Source organism: Antennarius striatus, chromosome 8 (assembly GCF_040054535.1).
Source record: "Antennarius striatus isolate MH-2024 chromosome 8, ASM4005453v1, whole genome shotgun sequence".
Lineage (NCBI taxonomy): Eukaryota > Metazoa > Chordata > Actinopteri > Lophiiformes > Antennariidae > Antennarius > Antennarius striatus.
The window spans coordinates 5,256,681-5,280,688 of NC_090783.1; the positions used below are offsets into that span (position 1 = coordinate 5,256,681).

Here is a 24,008-nt window from a genome sequence, read left to right on the forward strand (position 1 = left end):
ATATAAATATAATTAAAAATATAAAATATTACTATTACTAGACTACTTTACTACTCCTACTAATATGACTGATACTATTAATAGTGATAATAATTCTAATAATAATACTGCTGTAATGCTGTATATATGATATTTCATAATTCGTAATAATATGTGAAGATAGTTATGTATACTTTTTTATCGTTGTTTAATTTTTATGGGAATTTGCGTTAAACTATAGTCACTGAAACTGGATTTGTGGACAATTATTTTGAAAGTACAAAACCTGAACTTCCTCTAGTTTGTTGTTAGCCACGTTCGCCTGACAGTGCCATGTTGTATAGGAGGGTGAGTTGAGGGAAAGACGGAGCCACCTTGTCAATCATAATTAAGGAACCATGGGAGCCAACTGGTAGGGAAGCTCGGCGGAACCACTGTTTACGGTGAAGCTTGTTTTAAATCGCCGAGAAACGAAAACTATGCACCGGCACACCGTGGGACATCTACGTCGGATCTCGCCAACTGGGAAGCGCTCCACTTTGACGGGAATTAGCATGAAGTGTTCCATATAACAACAAAAACTTGGCGCCTTTCAGTTGCCTGCGTCTATTTTTTTTTTGCCACCACGGCGTTCCATTCTGAACAAAATACAGAGGCCACTGTTGATATTTGTACAAAAGGCGGTGCCACGGACGTTTTTATGAACTCCAAGCTCAGGATATTCCCGGTCATTTGACTACAACCCGTGGAAAATCAGGTCGGTGCACTGCAGAGAACTGCTTCGTTTGGGAATTTAGTCGACTTTCGAAGGAGGATTGACGGTATGTATCGCAGTTAAAAAAAATATTGCAATTCAACTTTTTGAAATTCCAACTTCGCCGTTTGAGCTTTGTGTCAACGTTTTCTTTTTTGTTCTCCTTTTAGGTACGAGAAGACACTCCCAAAAACAAACGAAGCCCAACAGAAATCTCCGCTCGAACTCCAGGGAGAGCCAGAAAGGAGCAGAAATGAGTGGGGGAGATGTGGTGTGTTCAGGGTGGCTCAGAAAGTCGCCACCTGAAAAAAAGTTGAGACGTTACGTAAGTGGACTTTATATCCCATTTATTACGTTTTCAAGTAACGTGCCGGACAAGGTGTCGGCTCTGTCCCGGACGGATTCATGTGCACGGCCGGGCGCAGTGACAGGCGTGTAGGCCTCATTGCGTTCCAGTTTCTGCCCATAAGTTTTGTCGTGTTTTTTTTTCTTACTGACTGTGTGTGTGTGTGTGTGACCTCTGATCTCCTTTTGCCGTGCGGTCCTTGAAGTACGAGTGACTTGAGTTAGCAAGTAGGAGACTTGTTTGTTTGTTCCTCAGCACATTGTTGTTGTTCTGGGACACATTCTAAGACTTCCTCTTTAAGAGACAACCTGCTGGTTGTCATTCCGTTCTCACAGTATTTATTACCTCTGAGGATTAAATCTTTTGGACCAATACACGGTGCACCGTTTACCTCAGGGAATAATGCTAATATAGTCCCACCATCATACATGAGAAGAAACATCTACTGCAAAATCTATAGTTTGTAGACATACGCACAAAGAAGTGTTTGCATCCCACCTTCAATTGGTCACTCACACATAGAGCTGGGGAGATTAGTATTATTATTGATTAATAATGATGAATATCCAGATATGTGTTTTATATACTTTGTGCACATGCTGCATAAATGCGCCCAAACAATGAACACACCATGGTTTTTTTTTAAAAGTGTATTTGTTGAGATCTCCATCACCACCTCCTTGATCGCTTCACCTAAACTTTGAAACTTTGTGTTAAGGAGGAATGTACCGGTATTTAGTGTTTGCAGCAAAAACACATCTCCATTGATACAACATCAAAGACTGTTCTCCATTTATGGGAGAGGTGGGATTGTGTATAAATGGGAAGACACTTTGAATAATTTTGTAACCTATGGCGAACAACTTAAATTTTTATTTCCGAGCGGCAAGTAATTGTCTGTGTTTGTGGGTGACTTCTTCGGATTTTTTTGGAATGTTGACAAATAAGCTTCTAGACGATTACAGTAAGCAAAATCACATTTCATAGTTCAGAATCCAAGTTTTTCTGTCAGTGGGTGCATGTTTGAGTAGTAAACACTACCAGCCTTGAAACTATGGTAATAGATTATGTTTTTGTTTTATGCATCCTGTGTTATAATATAAAGGCAGCTCAAAATTTGTTATGATGAATTATTATGAGTAAACTAAAGGAGATGCTGGTGCAGGACAAAATTTCTTCTCTATGGGTTGTAGTAACTAGCTGCTCCAGTTTTTAGTGTCTTTCTGGACACTTCATCTCACAGAATGTTTAGAGGAGCATCTGATTAACTGTGATTTTTAGTGTCTTCTGCCTTCCCAACCAGGTACAATACAACAAGTACCGGTATATATTTAATTTTTAAACCATATTAAGTAGTATTTAATGCAATCTAACAATCGCTTTTTACAAGAACATGGTTGGGCTGCCTCCAAAAGCTCATTGGTTCAGACCCATGAAGCTTTGTATTCCATGGAAATGCTGGCTATCCTCTTTTTGTCCAACTACAAATTGTTCAGCTGTTTTTCATTGGGGAAATCACCTCCAGCTGCTCGAGGTGATGGCCAAAATACACACAATTTGATTTATTTCCAACGTAGAAACAAGGAATTGTGATTTAGGCTGCCACAAATTTGTGGCATGATTTTAAGTCTGATCTGAAAAACCTGGTAACTTTTTAATTTGATGAGTCGTTTTGTTTTTGATGGTAAAAATCATTGTGAAGAGGAAGTAGTGATTGTAAGTTTGGTACTTGTGATAGTAAATACTTACACAGCATCTAGTTGTCAGGTCGTGGTTTAAATACGCTGCTAATGGCCACCATTCTTCCTTTGTGTAGTGCAAATCAAGGCTGTGACAGTTACTGCAGTCATTTGACTCACTGATGTCATCACTAAAATCCCTTTTTTTGTGTGTGTTTTTAGTTATTTTTCTGGTGAAAGCGAGGTTTGCATGTGTTGTGTAGAATGAAAAACTATCGTTGAGTATTCGTCATCGCTGACTTATGACAAAGACATGACAGAAACAGTAGTTTACCTTGGTTGTTAAACACCAGCTGATCTTGTCATCTGCACTCCTTGACTTCATGTTGTCTCCTTGTTTGGATGACATCGTGAGATGATTTTCTTCTTATTCAAGTTAGCTCTGTCTAGCTTGCCCATTTATATAAACATCATATTGCTGCTGTTGCTACCTTTGAACAGTGACAATGACCACCACATTACAACTTTATAATGTTTAGACAGTGCATTGAGGAAGACTGAAGGTGCAACAGCTTCGCTTCCAATACAGCGTGTTAAAGGGGTGATTGATCACTGTACACAATGCAAGACGTGAATGAAACGATGGATTTAGGCAGTCCCCGAATCTTTTCAAAGCCTTAAATCATACAACATCAAAATCCATGTTCATTACCATGTTGTGTTGATGTGCACATGCTTTTTTAGGCCCTCTTCTTTTCCGTTATATTTGGTAGCTGAAGGCTCACATTTCATTCATGACTTAGCATTTTCCATCTAGTTCTCCTTTTCTTCGTTCATGTTTCTCAGTTCAAATCTTTGAAAATCTTTTTAGGCACACTGTCTTCATAGGAACAGCTTGCAGACGAGTACCTTCACATCTGCAGCGTTAACCGGAGGGACCTGAGGAGATGCAGGGATGGAACTGCCGGGACGTTTTCAGCACCACTTTGTTAGAAGACGGTGTGCATTTTAAAAAATGCATTTCTAGATGATATCATTATATTAAGTGATCATATTTCATTTATAAAAAGAAAAGTCTGAATAATTTGCTTAGCTTTTGTCCACTGTATACCTTTATTGTTATAATCAGTCTGTTCCTGGTGCCTTCAAGCTTTAATCAAAGCTCCAGAGTCGACTGGAAGAAGGAAAATGTTGAACCCTGAAGGTCTTTTTCTGATTGCACTACAGGGAGACTGAGGACATTCTCCATGCTGGTTTTGATTCCTCTTGGCTGGATGGAATCTACCGTCTTGGTTCTAAGCTGTTACTGCTGTCAATGACCGTCTGAAAACATATGTCATTTTAAAAATAAAGACAAATATCCATGCAGTGAATGTGACAGTGGCATTGCCCCTTTGAATGGGCAGATTGACTAGATGTGCTTTGCAAGTGGAACAGAGATTACATGCAGACTTTATGTGCCCCCCTCCCCACGTGGTTCAACAAACAAACAAGCGACCAAATTGAATGGGATGCAACAGAGGCGTTCTTGTGTGGCGTTAGCCTCTTAGGCTAACAAAAATAAAATTTACTGGACTGTGTCCTAACTAGCACAGCTCCAAGTTTTCATTTGGAGCGAGCAAACTACTAATCTATTATCTGCCACAGCTTGAAAATGGATTGCATATGCCATTAATTATTTAATGTCCATTACAAACAAATAAGCATTAAATATTAATACCTTTGCTCCTACAATAGTTATCCTTATCCGCTCCCTTCAGTCACAGGCAAGACTGTTGTCATCGTCGCAAAAGTCTCAGTCGTATCATAGCCACATTTATGACTGGCACGGCTTCAAAATGTTGCTGTAAAAACTCACAAACATTTCGATTCATAACACAATTTTTTTTCATTTTATCAGCCCAGCTTTGATATTTCTTTCCTGTTTTATATTATTTATGACTGATGTTGCTGCTCGGATAGTTCTTTCTTCTTAACACAATTGAAATGAGCATTATCTTCCTTTTTCCCTGGATATTTATAGAATGTAGTAAGTCTGAAATCATATCATTACATAACAACTGAAAACACAGCCAAGAAACCTCGAACGCCAGAATGAGTAAAGGCGTCTGAAATTTGGCAGCGCATCGTTTATACGACACATGGTAGATACCGGCCCAGTCTTGTGGTGTCAAATACATGAAATGTGATTTACATGAGCGTGAACATTAGACTGCTCTCATATTCACATGGTTACAATCGTTATGTATGTTTATCAGTCAAAGCTGTTGAGCCAATCTTTGGTTTACAGGAATTAAAGATGTAATTACAAACTGCCAAAGGATCTACCCAGCAGGAATAAGCCAAGCAAAGACATGCCACTGCAAAGAAAATGAAATCTATTACTGAAGTAGATTAAACAAACACGGAATCAGAAATTCTCCACGTCATTGAAATTGTTCAGAAAGCTGTAGTCACATTATGGGTGGAGATATTTTTACATGCATATCGATATATAATGAATTCTCTGAAGCATTTTCAGGCTATTGTTGGTGCAGGTCATTCATAATGTCCTCCTCATGCATTGCACTGCTGTGTCCCTTGGTTAAACTTCATGTGCTGCTGTAGCAGAGCACTGAGGTTGCTGGATTGAATTGTCGGGTCAAGGCTGACAGCATTTTGTAAACAGATGTGGGTCTTTGCGTGGTGCTGCTCGCCGCCCTGAGTGCCAAGTCCAATCCGCAACTCACAGAGCGGCAGTGGAACTGGTTCTCATGCAGACTTGGTTTTCCTGTTTAAAACTGTTATGAGTTGCGTTCTCTGGGATATGATTCTGTGTATGTGTGTCTGTGTGAGAAAGAGCAGTTATAAGTGAAGTTATGATTGCATGCAGATGACAGAAATCTCTGATATTCGCAAAGGCTACTTGTTCAGTCCATCTTTTGCGCTCCATATTCATCATGATTGATTGTGATCATTCTTACAAGCTGTGATATGACATGGGTATAATTTAAAGACAAGAATCCAACATATTTGCTTTGCCTTGTGTCTTGTTTCAGCTGTTGGCTAATGACGACAGGTGGTTAAAAATACTGCGTGTCGTAAGTCCTTCTATTTCCAGAGTGGAGCTGGAGTCTGTTCTGGACATAGAACTGGGTAATAGGAGAACACAGCTGGCCAAAAATGGGCAAATATACTAACCAGACAGAAAGGCTGCAGAAGTTTCTGTTCACAGACGTTTGTGTCTGTTTGTCCGTTGAGGAAAACAAAACAGGCAAACAAGTACATGACAATGTGCATGCCTCGAATTCCTACAAAGTCAGTGTGGAATCCGCTTTAAGGCTAGGACTACAGATGTGTGTGAAGTGACATGCATGTGTGGATAAAACCACATTCTGAATGTAGAGAAGAAAGTGAGCAGCATGAGAAAAAAACCCGGAGCGCTGCTCAAAAGCAGCACCATTATGCTGCCTCCAGTGAGAGCAGCTCTCTGTTCTCTCCCTGTTTCTGTTCCCAGCGCTTCTTGGCAGGCCCGGCCGGCAGGAATGTAAGGTTGCTCAGAGCTCCTCTCTCTGCTGGTCTGTCGGGGTGTGAGTGCCTGGGCCTGCTCAGGCTGCAATGGGCTGGGCTGGGCTGGGCCGCTCTGCAACGCAACTCAGTGGACCGGCCGCTTGTTGTTTCTGAAGCCCTGGGAAGGAAGAAAAGCCTCTCCCTGGCGCCCCAGCGAGGCACGGCCGCCTCTTCCTGTGCGAAGGTTCTGATGGCTACCAGATGGCGGGTGAAGAGAGAGAGGAGGGGTCGTACACGCTTTCCTTCTTTTTCATTATCTATCCATTCTATCCATTGCTTTTTTTTTTTTCGTTACACCGTGCACCGTGGAGCCACACACAAAGACAGACAACCACACACACACACACACTCCTACGGGCAATTTGGGGCCGGCTAATCAACCTGAAGCACATGCTTTTTGGAGGTGGAAGCCAGAGAACCCGTAGAAAACCCACACAGACACAGGGTGAGCATGCAAACTCTGCACAGAGCGGTACTCGGACCCGGAACCGCCATGTTGTGAGACGACAGCGCTACCCACTGCGTCACCGTGCCACCCTGTCTCGTAGCTCCAATAGTTAATTGCTCTCAAACCGATTGGGTGATGGTTAAACAGATTTTGCAGTCATGTGACATTCTGTCTCGTACATAGTGTTTTTCTAGATTTACCCAACCTGACACTCTCTGTGATCACTTAAACAATTTGTGTACCTTTTTGACACGATGCCTACTCTCTATTAACATCAAGCTTTACTGACGTTACAGCAGCGACGATAGAAGTCTGGACACACCTCTAAAGCATGGGCTGAGGTGTGATGACCGGGCAGTAATTGGACATTGTTCACATGTAGAAAGCTGTATTGGATGATGCCATCTTTATTTGATGTTTGTACGTTAACCTCGTCCCAAAGAAATATTGGCTGATTTGATGCTATTCTGACAAAGAGAAGCATCCAGAGTCTTGTGACTTTGGCTTTTCACGAACCTCCTCATTGCAAAATAGTGTCTTAGATGTGAAAAAGATTCTATTTGTACAAGCTAAAGCCGCAAATTGGTATACGACAAGGCGAGGACGATCGATCGAAAGAAATTAAGAATCCAGTGTTAAGCCAGTGCTCCAGAACTAGGGGACCCTCTGCAGCGATTGTTCAACCTCAGTCTGCGGCTGGGGAGGGTCCCGTCACTGTGGAAGAAGACCTGCATCGTCCCGGTACCCAAGAAAAGATGCCCTACTGAGCTCAACGACCACCGACCGGTCGCTCTTACCTCCCACGTAATGAAGACCCTAGAGCGACTGGTCCTGGAGCTCATGCGTCCACAGGTGCAGGGTGCAATGGACCCTCTCCAGTTCGCCTATCAGGCCAAGGTTGGGGTTGACGACGCTGTCTTGTATCTCCTCCACCGTGTGCTCTCCTACCTGGACACCGGGGACTGTGCTGTCAGGGTGCTCTTCTTTGACTTTTTGTGCGCCTTCAACACCATCCAGCCCCGACTCCTACAGGACAAACTGACCTCCATGGATGTGGACCCCTACCTCGTGAGCTGGATCACGGACTACCTAACGGACAGACCCCAGTACCTCCGTATGAGGGACTGTTTTTCTTCTATGGTGACCAGCAGCACGGGGGCGCCACAGGGGACCGTGCTCTCCCCCATTCTGTTCACCCTCTACACATCAGACTTCAAACACAACTTGGATACATACCACATACAGAAGTACTCCGATGACACTGTGATTGTGGCATGTATCCAGGAGGGTGATGAGGGTGAGTACAGGGCATTGGTGGCTGACTTCGTGGAGTGGTGCCAACAGAACCAGCTCCAGCTCAGCGTCTCCAAGACGAAGGAGATGGTGCTGGATTTCTGGCGGGCACCTCCCTCTCCACAACCAGTGATCATCGAGGACAGTGAGGAGGAGGTGGTAGAAAACTGTAAGTACCTGGGACTGCAGCTAGACAGCAGACTGGACTGGTCACTCAACTCTAACTGTGTGTACAAGAAGGGGCAGAGCAGGATGTACTTCCTGAAGAGGCTGGCCTCCTTCAACATCTGTCTTAAGCTCCTTCTCATGTTCTATCAGTCCTTAGTCTCCAGTGTGCTGTCACACGCCATTGTGTGTTGGGGTGGTGGGGGCAGGAAAAGAGATATGGACCGTCTTAACAGACTCATCTGCAGAGCGGGCTCAGTGGTCGGGCTGAGCCTGAACTCTGTGGAGACAGTTCTGGGGAGCAGAACCATGTCTAAATTCAGGGCCATCATGAACAACACCAGCCACCCCCTGCACACCACTTTCTCCCAGCAGAGGAGCACCTTCAGCGACAGACTGCTGTCACACAGCACCTCCACAGAGAGGCTCAGGTCCTCCTTCGTGCCCCATGCCATCAGGGGGTACAATGACTCTCTCAGGAGGAGCGGGGGGGAGGTGGCGAGGTCAGCATGCGGTTAAATGGATTTAATTTAATTCAATTTTATACTGTTTATATTTTAATTTTATTTTATACTGTTTATATTTTAATTTTAATTTTTTTTAGTATATGTACTGTTAATACTACATGTGTCTGTTAGTGTAGTGTATGTCTTGTGGTATGTTCTGTTTTGTTTTGTTTTTTCCTGGTGTTTGGCTGAGCAGTGGATGTGTGCAATTTCCTCCGGGGTTATTAAAGTATCTATCTATCTATACCACAGTTTGTGTTAAAATTCTAATTGAACAAGAAATGGTGAATGCTGAGAGGAGGTAGGAGTGGTGACAGACCAATCAGAAGGTAAATGAAAGATATTATCAATATTTTTTTGTAGTCTTAGACTTTTGATTCCTATGACCGACAGGAATAACCAGTGATGCATGTAAATGTGTATTCACCTCGCTTGTTATTTTTCTCAATTCTTTTACAATGAGCCACAGTGGCTTCGTCATACTAGCACCTAGTGCAAGCCCAGGGTAATATTTTCCTGCTGAGAAGTTTCGTAAGTAGAGACATTCGTAAGTAGAGGTACCACTGTACAAATTTTGGGTGATAACACTGATGGGATCTGAGGGCAGCTGTTGAAGTTATGTGCAACTGTAGCTGTTTGCATGGATATCCAAAGGTTCACCTGTTACGACACACACACACACACACACACACACACACACACACACACACACACACACACACACACACACACACACACACACACACACACAGTTGGCACTTAAGCTATGTGGTACTGTGTGATCTGACCCTAGCCGCTGTGTCTGCAGCATCTTAATATAGCCTACTGCTGTCATGGTAGTTTTTGCCCGTCTTCCACTGCTGTGTGTTGTGTGCTGTGTGTTGTGTGCAAACCAATATGTGCGCCTGTTTGTCCTTGAGGACCTACACACAGACGGGGGTGTTGGTGTGTCATCCTGGAGACTAGATGCGAAATATTGCTACTGACCTGTGTAATTTTCCAGGTTACTGTGACTTAGATGGGCCTTCAATAAAATAGATACTGCTTGGAGCCAATCACCATTAATTACCCTTTTCAAAAACATTTAAAACATTTAATTTATTTTTAATTCATCTGTGTTTTAGAGTAGGAATCCTCAGAAGAATTAGGAATGGACAGAGAGAGATGGATAACTCTTTTTGTTGTGGCCACATCCGTGATTGCATTAGTTACTAGTGCTGTCTGATATCTTTGGCCTGGACCTTTGCCAGAGGACATGGTTAAATGTGCACACATGTACACGCACACACCCACAGAGATGCAGCAGACCCCTGCTCTCAGAGAACACTCGTTTCCAGCTTCACCGAGAGGTGAGAGGATCTCCTCCCCTTGTCCTCCTACTTTCTTGGCTTTTTCTCTGAAATTCCTGCGACACACTCCTCTTCTTTTTAGCCTTTTTGCAAAGCTTTCTTAGATATCTGTGGAATACGTCGACTAGTTTCTCCACTTTAACCCTTATGACATTTGGATAACCAACTTCTAATTTTGAAATTGATGCAGCGTACAAGGTTGGTTATTTTTATTACTTGACTTCAAATATCAATCTATAGTTATAATTACTTGTAACATAATAATCCTTGTTGGTGAATGCAAAAGAAAAAAAAAATGACAAAATTCATAAATATTGAGAATATTATGATCATGAAAAAATTATGATCAGCAGGATTTATTCCAAATATATTTTGCATAGAAAACAAAAATATTACCGTATAATAAAAGTTGCACATAACAGATTTCTCCCAGTAATTGGCACAGTTTTTATCTACAGTGGTGAAACCAGAAAATGTGCTTCTGTCTTAGATGTTTGAACAAATCAGTGCTTTATGCATGTGTGACATATTCCATGCCACAGTCTACGTTCTGCTGTCTTTTCTGTCCTGAACTGTTGCGTACACATTTGGCTGGAGTGCACTGTTTTACTGTACTGGCCAATGGGGGCTGAAAGGGCAATTGTTTCTTCACGTCAGCGGTCAAGGAACGGCGTGATCATGTGAATCGAGTCTGCCATGCCAAAGGAATGTGTTGAATTCTAATGATGCAGCTTTGACAAGTGCATGTGACTCTCGGTAAGAGCTTGGATTTGCAGGAGGGCAGGAGGAACGAAGGCAGATACAATGAAAACAGCTGGATAGATGGCAAGTGATCAAATGGCAGAATGCTGTCGATAAGAATGTCAAGGCTGTGGAGGAGCAGAGTGTGAAACTTTTGACCTTCTGCACGATGTGAAAAATTGGGAAGCTGAAAAGACCAAACAAGAAGAAGATATGGGAATGTGATCAGCTTTTTGTTTTGAGAGTAACACATCCTGAAGTCGGAGGAGACGTTCTTATCTGTAATACGGCTTTGGCTCTGATGACTGAGAATGGGCAGCCACAGAGGGAATAGGGCACTGTACACACAGTGATGTTAAAGAACATGGAGACTGGAAATCACCTGCAAGAAAGATGTTCATTGATCATGTAAAGGAGCCGCAGTAATTGTTGTCAGCTTATAAGCAAGGGAGGAATAGGGAGGTTATGTTTCTTCCTTCAGGACAGTTTAACATAAAGTCAAAGAAGTCCCAAGCATTCAATCCTTATTTTAGTGTTTTCATGCCTCAGTATGAAATTTTTAAGGAAAAGTTTTCCACAAACTGTTTTTAAAGCAGAGAAGATGCAATGGATTCACTCTGGGGTAATAGGTAATGATTGATGACCAGGATTTTACTCTCATCATCACAAAGTGTGTCTTCACCACCATAGAGGAACAAATACTATGACGTAGCAGTAGGTGAGGTATGTGTATTTCTTTCATAAAAATAATATTAAAGCCTCATTAGAAACTGCACTGTTTTGTTTCATTTGTATTCACAAGTCTGATCATTAGGAGATTACCAGAACGTTTTCTTCTGCTAATAATCGGATTAAAGGCCCAGTCAGAATTAGAGTATCGTGTTCAGATCATAGCAGGATTTTTACCGCTAAGGGGAATTTAGAGGAACACTTCACCTTATCTGCCCCGCCATGAGCTGGCGTCTCGTCTGAGGTGTACTCTGCCTTTTGCTCATAGCAAGGGAAAGGTTCCAGCAGACCCCTGACCCACAAGGCAGACAAGTGGCTGCAGATGGGACGATTGCAATCCTCTCATATACAAGAAAATCAATTGATGGATGGACATCACCTACTCCTGGACCTTATTGGTGAACATTCAGGGGTTTCATAAGGATCCACAGACACAAAAACACATTTATAGGATGTTACACTGTAAGTTTCAACTACAAAAATTAACAAAATAAAAATGGTAAGGATGAAATGAGCTGATTCCTAGTGAGAATGAGATTAAAAGCAAGGTTTAAGCGTTTTTTGGGTGGTGTGTAGCCGACAGCACGGTTTGCTGTGGTCAATGACAGTGCCTGGCTCCGCCCACCCATCCAACCTGTGAGTCGGACACTACAGATGCTGGCCAGCTCGCCTCACAGATTATCATTTATTTTCATCGTGTGAACTAATCTGCCTGTTATCACAATTAACTACGGTATCTAAAAAATGTCTAAAATAGTGTATGGTACTGTTGTTTGATCCAAATAACACAGTACAGTCCTCATTAGGAATGACAAGGACCAAATATATGTGTTTTTAAGAAACTGGAAACGGCAAAATTTTGACTCTTGCTTGAAATATTCCTGAAGTGATCGCTCAATTTTTAAAAAAAAAGTAACTTCAGTTGTTCTTTAGTCTGGGACTTTTCAGGAGGGACATGGCTCAAAATATCCAGGTTCAGTATCGGAATGTTTTCTCATCAACACATGTTCTCCACAAGCGGTGGAGCTGTGTGCACGAGAGATGCAGAGTTCAGGTGAGTTAAATATGAATGAGTAAGAAGCTGTTAGAACAAATTTCCAGGCATGCAAACACACACCCACAGAAGCCAATCTACAGTCATTGAGGACATTTTTAAAAAAAAGCTGACATTGTTTTGAGGCTGTTTGCGTAATGGTCGAGTTGGAAAAATAGCATGGTTATCTTTGCTGCTGGTATTGGTGGCTAAAAGTGAACGTAAAAGAGGGATTCCAGACATTCCTCACTTGATGTGAATCACTGTATGGGAATCACATGAACACGCACGCCGCGCACGGCCTCTGAGGTATGTGTTGACACCGCATAGATTCCCTTTCAACTGAAAGTGAAGCAGTATCATCTGAATTTGACGAGAGCGGAGGTGTGTAACAGTTTCAGGCCACTGGCTGAAAAAGGGAGGCGTGTCTTTGACTCGACAAGTCTCGGCACGCTCAACGACTCAGCTCGTAGAACAGGACACCGAACACGGTTAATGTATGTGCTAAGAATAAGTTTGGAGTGTTACACATCTGAGAAAGCTGATCAAAATATAATTTGCAGTGACACCGACACACACGAAAGCCCCTCCAGATTTCAGAGCTGATTTTATTCATTTACATTAACTGGAAGAAACCAGAAAGTTCAATCGTATCGCAGCTCTTTTTTTTGGTTCAAAATTCTGTGATACTTTTTTTTTTTTAATGCAACACCACTGGCAACATGAAGAGCGTATCAGAGCCCATTTTCTTATATGTGAAGAGCATCTCAAGCCATTTCCTTGTGGATGGGCTGGAGCAAGAGAGGGACTAATTAGATCTGGTCGAAGGCAACCTCTCCCTGGCAGCTAAATGTGGTTTGGAATAATTTTCATTGAACTGATTGGATTAGACTGCTGCTGTTAGTGCACGGATAATGATAGAGTTAGATGCACAAACAAAATGGACCAACAGTATTAACAATGCGCCTATTATCCAGCTCATTTTTTTTATATTGATCAATCAAAATGCTTTAAAATGCAGAAATACTTCTTGTTTTGGGTGATTGGTTTATACACTGGTTAAATGAAAAAATATGTTTAAACATTCTCAGATTAACAAATAAGCCACATATTTCCATAAATATATACACCATACATCCACACACCTACCCAAGGACACTTTTACGGGTTGCGGTTAACCACTGCCGCGGTTATATGTTGCTTTTTCACCATAATGAGAGAAACCCCTGCCGCCACAGGCGTTCTCGAAACTGGAGTGTGTACCTCCATTAGTTTACTTAGATTGCTAAAGTGTGTGTGTGTGTGTGTGTGTGTGTGTGCGCGCGTGTGTGTGTGAGAGAGATGCACTTCTTTGCAGTGTTGTGAATAGGCATGAACCTGCTTGCTTGTGTTTTTAGAAAGTGACACATTGTGTGTCTCTGATTCATGAAGTTTAATGAAACTCAGACCTGCACTTTTTTTCCATAATCTGTTAAACAAAGGGGACCAAAAATGCCGCTTTCTCAGTGGGTAAACATCTCAGCAGGTCTCCAGTAATAAACTCTAGACCTTTTTACTCATTGTCCGCGTGCAGGAGTGAGTCACAAGCGGGAGAATGCACTTTCTGGCGTGTGGGCCAGCTTGTGACCAGTGGCTGATATTTTTGGTTCTTCCCACCCAACCTGGGCTGGCATGTTGCACATGTATTATAGTGGGGCAGTGGTGTGCAGTGGGGACTGGGGTGAGCAGTTGTTGCCAGGGGAGGTGGTGTGTTATTTTCAGTCCATTGTGTCTACTTCCTGTGGGTCAGGGGTTATTGGAGCAGGGTGTTTCAGACTTTATGGAGTAAAGAGAAGGGAAGGGAAGTTAGCAGGGTAGGCAGGAAAGTGGCCAGACTCACTCAACAACAGGAGCTTGCTTAACTCGCTTCTCGTACGACGTTTCTCATTTTTATAGATGCAAAGCTTGGAATCTTCTGAACCAGGTGAGAGCCAGTAATTGCATTTTAGCAACCAGGAAGTTTTTCCTTTCCTGCCTTTGTTATTGTTGTTTCACGACTTTTGTTAGTTGCATTGAAACATTGTTCAGGTGTTGATCGCAGCAAAGGTTTGAAACAGACTTAACCACTAAGATTGCTCCTCAAATAAGAGTGTGGAGATTTTTCTTTGGGGTGAAGGCCCGACCAAAAATACAGAAGACAGGAAGTGGATGGGAATTAGATAGCTCTTACATAACTGTGTTGTTTGGGGCATTTGATTGCTAAAAGCATGGCTAACTTCATTTTGTGTTCCAGGATAGTTACCACTAACCCTTAAGTCCTTAAACATGAGTCGTTACAATGGAGCATGAAAAACTGTCCATGACGAAAGCTGCAGGATGAATGCATAATCACAACATCTGAAAATTTATAAGAAAGACCCAGGGGTTAAAATTCATGACGGTATTGTCTTTTAAACGCTTTAAATGTACGACTTGCCTTTTCAAAGAAGCAGCCATCATATGTTCCCGGCGGTGATAGATCGTGTGGAGAATATTGGATTTCGTTGAAAAATCTTGAGGCCACAGTTCTCTGACCAGGATCATTTTATTAGCATATTTGCTTTATCCTTCTGAAAGCCTTCATTCTAGTATCCCTTTGTTCGGGTTGTTCTATTGGTTGTCCTCACAACCAATAAAAAAATATATATATTTATGCAAATGCACACGTGTGTGTTTGTGTGTTTGTGCAGTAAATTGCTAAGTATGCTGTCAGACCAAAATCAGTATCTCTCACTCATAACCTCACTGTTGTTGTTGGGATCCTGAACCAATTCCTTTTGCAAAAAAACTAACAAATAAAAACAATAATAAACTTATCTCCTCTACTTGCTAACATTGACGTTGTAACAGTATGTCAGTGTAACATTTGTGGATTTCCACTGAGGGAGTTCTGAGGGTCCGAAGGAAAGACAAACTGTTGCTGTCTAATTCCCCAGTTTGGAGACCTGAATCCCGACAACTTAAGACGTAAACCGTTGCAGCTAATGTTACTCAAGAAAAGGCTCTAAACTTAGCTTTGGACTCCTCAGCACAACTGCAGTGACAAAAGGAGGCAAAACAGGAAATCTTTTTGTCCAGAGTGTGTGTTGGGACCAGATGACCAGGAAGATAAAAAGTGCTAACAAAGTGGAAACTTCCACTAAGGGATGTTTTTTCTGTCTTGCGTGTGTTTTTTTCCCTCTGTTTTTCTGATTCACAAAGCTTCATATTTGCTGGAAAACACAGTCAGTAGCTGTAGTTTTTATTAAGAAGCAAACGCTGCAAGCGCTGAACATTACTAGATACTACGTTAGTACGCAGCTACAAGCTGAGTCGTACATGATGGTAGACTACGTTAATGTTTAAACCTGCTCTTTGTAAGTTAATGCTTTACTCCGCTAGCACAGTTTAAGTCTCAACCCAACTTAAAAGCGATGGGAAATGTGGTAGATAGAAGACTGATTCAGTCAACCCCATTTTTCTGAAATCAGACAAGACCTCCTGCTCTCATCCGTGGAACAGAATCACATACTGGAGATGTGATCTGCTGCATCTCTCCCACGTTGTCCTTCTTACACACCGGCTCTCGGTTTTTCCCTCCCTCTCTCTGTGGATACTCAAATGAAATGGGAATGGTTATTGGTCTGACAGTTCCTGTCCCCGCCCAGCTAGAATTAGTGGACCAGCAACAGGAGCTTCGCATTTGCTCTTGAAGACGTTGGAGTGTAAGTGGCACCATCGTCCTTGCTTGTGTAGAAGAGGTAAGAAGAACGATGGCACTGGAGGGTTCCATACCTGTTTTTGAAATAGGTGCATTCCTATCTGTAGATATTGTAGGTTTTATTTTATATTAATGTTGGTTAGGTTGATACTTTCTTCAGCAACACCTGTGGTTTTGGTTCCTGTTGTTTTAATTTCTATTGTGAAAAATGGTGTTGTCATGCTAATAGGAAAGCCCAAAAGTTAGAACACCTGTTTGCTGCTCAGGCGGTCTTTCATGAAAATGATCATCTTTGTGTGTGCTGTTTACAAAGCAGTACGATAGCAGTACGACTACCGAGTTCTGTGTTCTTTGGATGGTTAGGAGGTTGTTCAGGCCGGGGTCAGATGGCGCCTGGCTGGGTGAGAATTTCACAGCTGCACATGAAAGAGGAGCGGCTGTCAGATGGTAAAATGAGAAAGAGAGAGAGCGAAGGGATTCTATGGATGATAAAAGAGAGAGAACTGGCTCATTTTGATCACAGGTTCCCCTTGTGATCCTTATCGATTGATGAACATGCACATACTGTGAGCGTTGCAATTGTATCCCACAGCTGGGTCAACCCTTTGACATAGACGGAACAGCTGAACGCTGCTGTTTAGAAAAGCCGCTTTGAACGTGTGGCGTTGAAATGGTCAGTAATATCAAAGATTGTTATCGCAACTGTTCAGACAGATTTATTTTTAGCACAGACACATGCACGTTGTATTTACACTGCACAGCAAACGTCTGTTTGCCAGAGTATTTTTAGCAAAATGGAAAAACACAAGTGTTAACTCTGTAGCGTGTCCAGCTGCTGTTGTTTTTCAGGTCATACCATTATTAATAAGCAAATAGTCCTTATTTGTAGTAGGTCATTATATAAGAAATGCAGTGTTTTTGTGTCTAAAAAGCATTATTTAAATTTGTTATTTAAACTTTTTTCAATTTCAATTTCCTGTTCTCTTGTTTTGATTTTATGTAAAGCTCTTTGACAACTTACATCTGAGTATGAAACCTACCTAAGTCAATTACCTAGTATTTTAAACAATTGTCAGTATGAAAATGCTATATGAATTCAAAAACTTGTTTGTCTGCTACATGTCTCAAAACTGTTAACATATTGATTTGTGGATCATGAAGAATTGATTACATTTTAAAGCAGGACCAGGTACGAAGCTGATTCTGAATCCCTTATGGAAAACAATGTTTCTGTTGGTAGCCATAAACTACTGACCATAAAAATATGATCCCAATGTTTCCAGTGTCAAAGAAGTGGATGTGACGTTGATGTTGGCAGAACTGTATGCTTCAGAGTTAAATCTAGTACAGTTTTTTCTTTCACTGATAAAGGTATGTTCTTTCTAAAGATCAATCTGTTTGACTTCATGGATGAATGAAAGTTTCATGTCATTCCAGTTACTGTCTAATCTTCTCCAGGCTTCAAATGGAGTCATCAGATCAAAAATTCTCAGTTGTACACTGTCAGACACATAATTCTGAATTATTTCTGGTTGTTTGCAAACCTACAAAATCTTGTCTTCCTGTGGTAATTTATTCAGGACATCAAGTGAATAATTGATCAACAAGAACACTTAGAATACATTTGAATTTGGTGTGATAATTCAAAGTTACTTATCTGCAGTCTGTTAAAGAAAGAATGTTTGTCGTGAGCTCGGCCTCTTCTGGAGGAATTGTAACTTAAGATTTTCACTGTGTATCTGACCTGTGTGGGTAGAGGGGACGCTTGCACACAGAGCAAGGATGTGATGTTTCAGCTTAACAAAGATATGTTCTTGTTTTCTCTTGGCGAGGAGAGAAATGAGGAGCCTGACCCTCACCTCAGGACAGTACAAGCATGCTGTGGACGGAGATGACAGTTAATCAGTTCAGAACCAGTTGGGAGTTTTGCTGCAGGTGTTTTTCAAAACTGATGTTGCTTTAACTTGGATGGCCCAATCCTTATTTAGCTTATTTAGCTTTCCTTCCAAGCTGTCATTACCCTCCATTTTATTATGGGTGAAAATAAAATAGTATTTTAAATCAAATTTATCAAACTTTGTAAGCTATTTTTTTCTGGATCCAGTGTCAAAAAACGGGAAAGCATATTTAAGATTTAAATGAATTTTGCATTGTTGCTTGCTGTTAATTCCATAGAGTAATTATCCACCTGCACATTTGCAGTTGATTGCTGATTGCTGTGGGTTAAAAAGCAGTCCAAAAGGATCTGGTTACTGCAGAAGTGAGTTGTGTAAAGCTCTCGTGTGTGACTGCACTTCCTTTGGGCTGCCCTGAAACGTCATTAGTCTTTGTGCTGACTATTGTTTTTGTCGTTACAGAATAGCATAACAAAAAGCATATTATTGGATCTGCCATGCCAGCTGATAAACCTGCATGTTGACATTTAGAGTGAAACAGAAGGTTTTTTCAAAAAAAATATTGTGTCTCATGTCAAATAAGACTTCCAGTTGTTGACTAGCAGTCTTTGCAGCATTAGCAGGAGATTCTGGGGTCAGTGGGCTGCCAAGGGAGAGGCTTTGTGAATAAGCCACGTAGCGGAAGCTATCCATGCTGCGGCATATCTGAACTTTTTTTATTGACTGTGCAGCTGGGAAATAGAACCATAAAGTCTCCACAGGAAGCAGAGGATGGCTCTGATGTGAGGGAGAGTACAGAGCCTTCAGATGCTACACGAGAAAGAGAAAGAATGTGATTCGCCTTGTCACGAGTTCCACAAAAAACTCTCAAATTTAAAGTTATCAATAGAAATGTAGAAAGAAATATTTTGTTCTGAAGGTAAATGTTGCATTGCTAGAATCCATAGATGAGCAGTGTAAGTGCTGCAAAGGCACAGATTTTAGAGCCCCCTTGACACGCCGTTTTTGCTTTTTTAACTTGATGTATTTCCTCGTGAAACAGGATGTCAGTTAGGGCATAACACACTTAAAGACCATTGAAAATCAATGCCATTTAGGATGAGAGAGGTGGTTGCACAGTCCAGGCAATCACTTGAGGGCTACCTTCCAGTCGAATGTGAAAGGGTAAAGGGTGTCGTTCACTGTACAATTTGCCAAAAGCCTGATGGAGCAGATTTGTGTTTTAAATGACATTGACTTAATTTTGTGACTTCACCTTCATTTGAACTTCTATGCTTTTTCTGTACTTTTACTTTCACTTCTGTGACCAACAGAAAGATAATGATTTAAAAAAAACAAGTCGCTGTTGAAGGTAAAGGATGAAATAAATAGTTGATAGTAGTGGCCAAAATTATAAAACCAAGAGCCAGTTTTTTAGCAGAAAGTGGAATATGCTCCTTGTCAAAAAGGATTATATGCTGTTTTTTTTTTTTTTTTTTTTAGTGGGATGGGTTCCCAATTACTCACCCACTGTTCCCCCCCTAGACCCTCCCCTTTTGATTTAGTAGTGGCGGTTAAGAGAGTCTGGGACAACCTGATTACAGAGAACAGGAAGTCAGACGAGGGAGAGGTCACAAGCTACAGACCCCCACACTCTGCAGCACATGATAAAGTCAGAGGGCGCAAACAACAACAAAAACAACACGACCACTTGCTTCCAGGAACAACAACTGCAAGACAGAGAAGGAAAAAGTCTCCAAAGGATGCAAAGCTTGCAGGGTAGGCTCTGAGATTTTCAAGCAAGCTCTGAAGACGTGTTGCCTCAATTGGAATCTGGGATAAATTCAGGTCTATGTGGACATGTCTGTTAAGGTGGTGTTGAGTTTGGTTCAGTACTTTTTATCTACTGTATAGTATTGATGATTCTTGTTTGCTGTGGTTGCCCATGTCAGGTAAAATGTTCATCTAACAACACTGGGAAATTTCCTCGCTGTGGGACAAGGTATGTCTTATCCATCCTAACTCAGCTAATTAGAGTACAGAGTGTTAACCTGAGATCAGGAACTGGTGGATAACATGCTGGTGGCCACCTTCAGGCTGGCACCTTTTTGCACAAACGTCTCCTGTCCCTTCAGCAGCCGGGCGTCTGATGACGTTGGCTGGACAGCGTCACCCAGCCAAAGGCCACACACTCTTGCTTGTACATTAACTACCATTTTGACCGCTGAAAGATTTAAAAATAGCTTTTTAGTAAGATCCCCAGTCATGTCTCAGAGACAAAGACTGATTTATACAAGTTGCCGCATGAAGCATAGAAGATCTTTTGTTTCTCCTCTCCTTCTGCTTCTGCAGACCTCGTCACCAATGCCATTAGCGCCAAACCTCTGACGTGCATGACTTTCCTTTTGTAGAACAGCCTTTGTTCAGCATAGTCCCATAGTCCTGCAAGTGAGGCTTTGGGAAGCACCCTGGTCAACAAGATGGTGTGTTCCTTTTCCTGCATTTGTCTGATTGCACTGTCATGGAATTATTATTTGACAGTTTTCCAGTGTAGTAGGTGCTACTAATTAGTAAAAAAGTCAATAATTCAAAATAGGGAGAACATTTGTATTATAGTGCTGAAGTGTGATTTTCACGTACTCATCTTTATCATTATTATCTATTGGTACTCAATCAAATTTATCAATTTATCATTCTTAAATGTTTGCAACTAAAGCCAAGTTAATATTATGGACCAGAGTTTTTTACAACTAACGAGAATACATAAAGTTGGTTTCGAGAAGGATTTCAACTTAACATTTTTCTCATCTCGCCCTAAGTGTCCTTATTCCACTAAGAGTCCTCAGATAGATCCTGACACACTACTTACTATTGTATATTCAGGTTCCTCTTTAAGAGAGAGATTGATTGCTATCAGTGTAAAAGCAGCAGGGAAGAGTTTTCTTTACATCAGTTGACCACAAAATGATTTTTTTTTCTTTCTTACAAGTAAATTGGAGAAAAGAATGACAGATGCTAATTTGTTCTGTTTTCACCAAAATCTTGACCTTCTCTTCCTCACCTTTTCTCAGTGCTAATCCTGCTCCCGTTTCCATCCCTCTATTGCTTTCTCTGTTATTTTTCTGATGACAGAGAAGCTGTCCTAGTCAGGATGAGTCAGTGCAGCTGGGGTGCAGGTCATTTACCCACAGCCCACTCAGACAGGGCAGATGGCGTGGATATGCTCATGCTGCTAAGTGCTAACTGCACATCCAGATTGTTAGCTTAACCAGAATATGAAGTGGAGTAGAGAAAGCTCCACCATCACGAACTCCCAGCGTCAGACGGAATCGAATCCAGTGTATGTACACATTTCTCTGTGTGTATCCGATAGACAACAACATCATCGAATGAAACTACACACCTGTCCATTTTAGCTGAAGGGACCCTCTGTGTAACGTTCTAACTGCTGCTACTGCAGAAACGATGAGGCCCACAGGCCCAGCATGAATTACCGTTCGATCTATGGAAGTTTAAGTATTGAGTTTAACGGCCTGTAATGACGGTACATTAGCAATTAGCGCACTTAAAGAATTTTAGGGGTGCATTTAAACATGAAGCACAATTATCTGTCTAAGCACAGCAAAAGTAGGATTTTCTACTGCTGGAGTGATGGCATGACTGTTCACTAGTAACTGGTTTCACATATTTAGCGAAACGAACACATTTACTCTGCAACCAGAGCTCTTTTAGACAGTTTTCTCTGTGCGTGATATTTTTCTGTTATCGCAGCGATTCCACGCCGTTTCTGTTACTCTCACTTGTCCTAGTGGAATTTTTGGCATTGTGTTTTTTTTTCTCAAAGTGAACCTTTCCCATGTCTTTTTAAAAAATTTTTATACATGACAACAGGAATAATGTTCCTTTTGGTGCCAGAAAGATTCTGAAAGGAATTATCGCTAGTTGTTCACACTTTCATGTTCCTTTCTTTCTTACTTACTTTCATTGTTAAGAATTACTCAAGAAAACAATGCAGTTGGCAACAGTCTTTTTATGAGGAGTTCTTTGCAGTTCTGTTTCTTGGCTGGTTGAAAGTGGTGCTGTTCTTTGTAGGGGCAATGTGAAAGTGTCTTGTTCTTGTTGGAATATTAAGAATATTAATGATTATAATAATCATGTAGTCTTTATATTTTCATTTACAATTGTAGACTAGTGGTGCTTTTTTGGAGTTAGCGTGTGTTCTGCAAATGATTCAGCTAATCTGTCTTCTCCAGCTTCTTTTCTTATTCCTATTATCAACCACGCCAGTGTTTTTTTCTCCATTGCTACACACTAACCCTAACCCTACTTCTGTCCACAACCTGTGTGTTTTCTACGCTCTGGTGATCTTGGGTCAGGAGACCTCTGATGGCTGCACTCAGTGGCTTCTACTCATCCAGCCCTCCCTTCCTCTCTCATCGTCTTAGTCAGCTCCTCAATACTCTCTCTGTCTGACCCCCATATGCCATAGGATCTGAGTGGATGAATGGAGGGTGTCTTCCTGTGTCTCACCCTATCAGAAGACACCAGGGTACATGGAACAAAGTGGGAGGGGAGAGGCTGGTAGGGACAGCTGCCCTACTAGGGTCGTCCCCTCTTTCCCATTCCACAACTGTCCCATGCCATCCCGACCCCAACACTGTGGCTGTGAAAATGATTTTCCTAGTGGCTGGAGTCGTTTTGGTGAAGGTAGAGTAAGCTGGGTGATTGAGAATAGATAGATAGATAGATAGATAGATAGATACTTTATTAATCCCGGAGGAATGTTTTTGACCCTGAGACCAGATGTGTTAGGTATTGTGTAGCCATTATTGGGATATAGCCATTCATTCAACACTATGTGGACTATCCAAAAGGAAAAGCAGGACTTGACATCTCATCAGGTTCTTCATTATTCTTGATAGCAGGTACGTAATGATAATGTAGACATGTATTAAATTGATAATATTTGACATATAATGTACAGTCTCCTCTGTTTCCCACTTCTGCTGAAGGGACATAGTTCATCTGGTGTTGTGGTTCTTTTGAGGGAAGAGTGCTTGGATATTATCAAAACCACCATGAAGCACACGCTAGTGAATTCGGACTCCATGTAAATATTCAGATGACTGCAGATTGCTGCAGAGGAAGTGACGTTCTGTTGATGAGACATCGTTCATCACCTGTGGTTTTATGAAGGCCAAACCAGTGGACCATTACATGGAGGTACACTGACATCATCGGTGAATGAAGTTACTTTGCCAGAGGTTTGCACTCTAACTGCTGGTGTAGCTGCTCGTGTGTGGTGGTACAATTCAGTGGTTTAGGACAATGTGTAAAAGTCCACAGATTGAGTGATTGTCAAGCTACGGATTATTGTCAATTGCTTTTTGTAACTATGTTAATAAGGCAGTGCAGACTGTGTGACGATTCTCCTCGAAACTCCTCTTTGATTTCTTAAACAGCTTCTTTTAACTAAAATCTACGGTTGCAGCGGTTGCTAGTTTCACAGTATACCATTGTAAAAAATGTGATGATTATCATACTATGAACATTTGATTATTACCAGCTTAATTAGAACACCAAACAGAGATTCTCTGCCTGTCAGACAGTACAATGGGAGCCACTAACACCAATGCAGCACACACAGCATGCGTTACTTACCCTTTGTCATCACTCTCACCCTGGGCGGGCCAGGCTTCACTGTAACTTAAGCCTTCAGTCCTTCTGTTCCCCACAGGGTAACTCGACCCAAGACTGCTTTGTCATGTATCAGAGAGAGAGAGAGGTTTCCTCTCCACACCCACATCTTTGCCTGACCAGAATTACAAACATCACTTTTGTTTTT

At 41.6% G+C, this 24,008-nt stretch overlaps 1 protein-coding gene across 11 annotated transcripts in view; it reads left to right on the forward strand.

The window, feature by feature from the left end:
* The first annotated feature begins 344 nt into the window (after positions 1-344).
* Positions 345-24,008, forward strand: part of gab1 (GRB2-associated binding protein 1) — a 40,810-nt gene continuing 17,146 nt past the window's right edge. For 2 of the 11 annotated variants that reach the window (XM_068321076.1, XM_068321080.1), the window contains exons 1-2: positions 345-800; positions 904-1,058. In XM_068321076.1, coding sequence (XP_068177177.1) covers positions 987-1,058 — 72 coding nt within the window. In that variant the 5' untranslated portion in view covers positions 345-800; positions 904-986. Of the gene's footprint in view, positions 801-903; positions 1,059-9,924; positions 10,267-14,405; positions 14,535-19,663; positions 19,943-19,967; positions 20,036-22,474; positions 23,089-24,008 lie in introns of those variants that run through there. The other 9 variants (XM_068321075.1, XM_068321079.1, XM_068321078.1 and 6 more) reach the window with 7 other exon arrangements.